The following is a 583-nucleotide window of genomic DNA, read 5'->3' as shown; positions in this document are numbered from 1 at the left end:
CGCTCTGACCTCTCCCTGCCCTCTGCTCCCTGCAGGTCCCTGGGGGTGACGCTGTGGGAGCTGTTCGAGTTTGGGGCGCAACCCTACCGCCACCTGTCCGATGAGGAGGTCCTTGCCTTCGTGGTCCGCCAGCAGCATGTCAAGCTGGCCCGGCCCAGGCTCAAGCTGCCCTACGGGGACTACTGGTGAGGGCCGCACCCTGGGACGGTCCCAGGACCCCGCCTCCTTCACACACCACCCGCAGCCTCAGCTGCCGCCCCCAGCGCGGGGCGGGGACGTCCCCAGCCCTCCGCCAGCACCTGCTGCAGGAGCAGGAGCGCCAGCGCTGGTGTCTGAGCGGGGGCTCCTCACCCCGAGAAGCCCCCGGCGGCTGGCTTTTCTCTGACCCCGGAGCGCACAGCCAGACACGAAGGCCGCCTTAACCCTTGTGTCCTCACAGGGCCTCGCTGTCCCCTTCCTCTCCCCCTGGGTGTCTGGCCCCCTCTCTCTGGGTCTCTGCCCGCCCTGGGGGCCCCCCACCCAGAGCTCTGCCCACGCCCGCCTCTCCTCTCCCCCAGGTACGACATCCTGCAGTCCTGCTGGC

At 70.3% G+C, this 583-nt stretch overlaps 1 protein-coding gene across 1 annotated transcript in view; it reads left to right on the top strand.

Moving 5' to 3' along the window:
• The window catches only part of LMTK3 (lemur tyrosine kinase 3), an 18293-nt gene that overhangs the window by 6392 nt on the left and 11318 nt on the right, over positions 1 to 583 (top strand). The window contains exons 7-8 of the mRNA XM_014550420.1: positions 36 to 185; positions 558 to 577. Of these exons, the coding sequence (XP_014405906.1) occupies positions 36 to 185; positions 558 to 577 (170 nt within the window). The remainder of the gene's footprint in view (positions 1 to 35; positions 186 to 557; positions 578 to 583) is intronic.

This window comes from Myotis brandtii, unplaced genomic scaffold (genome assembly GCF_000412655.1).
Source record: "Myotis brandtii unplaced genomic scaffold, ASM41265v1 scaffold601, whole genome shotgun sequence".
Lineage (NCBI taxonomy): Eukaryota > Metazoa > Chordata > Mammalia > Chiroptera > Vespertilionidae > Myotis > Myotis brandtii.
This window is presented reverse-complemented; position numbering and strand designations above follow the sequence as displayed.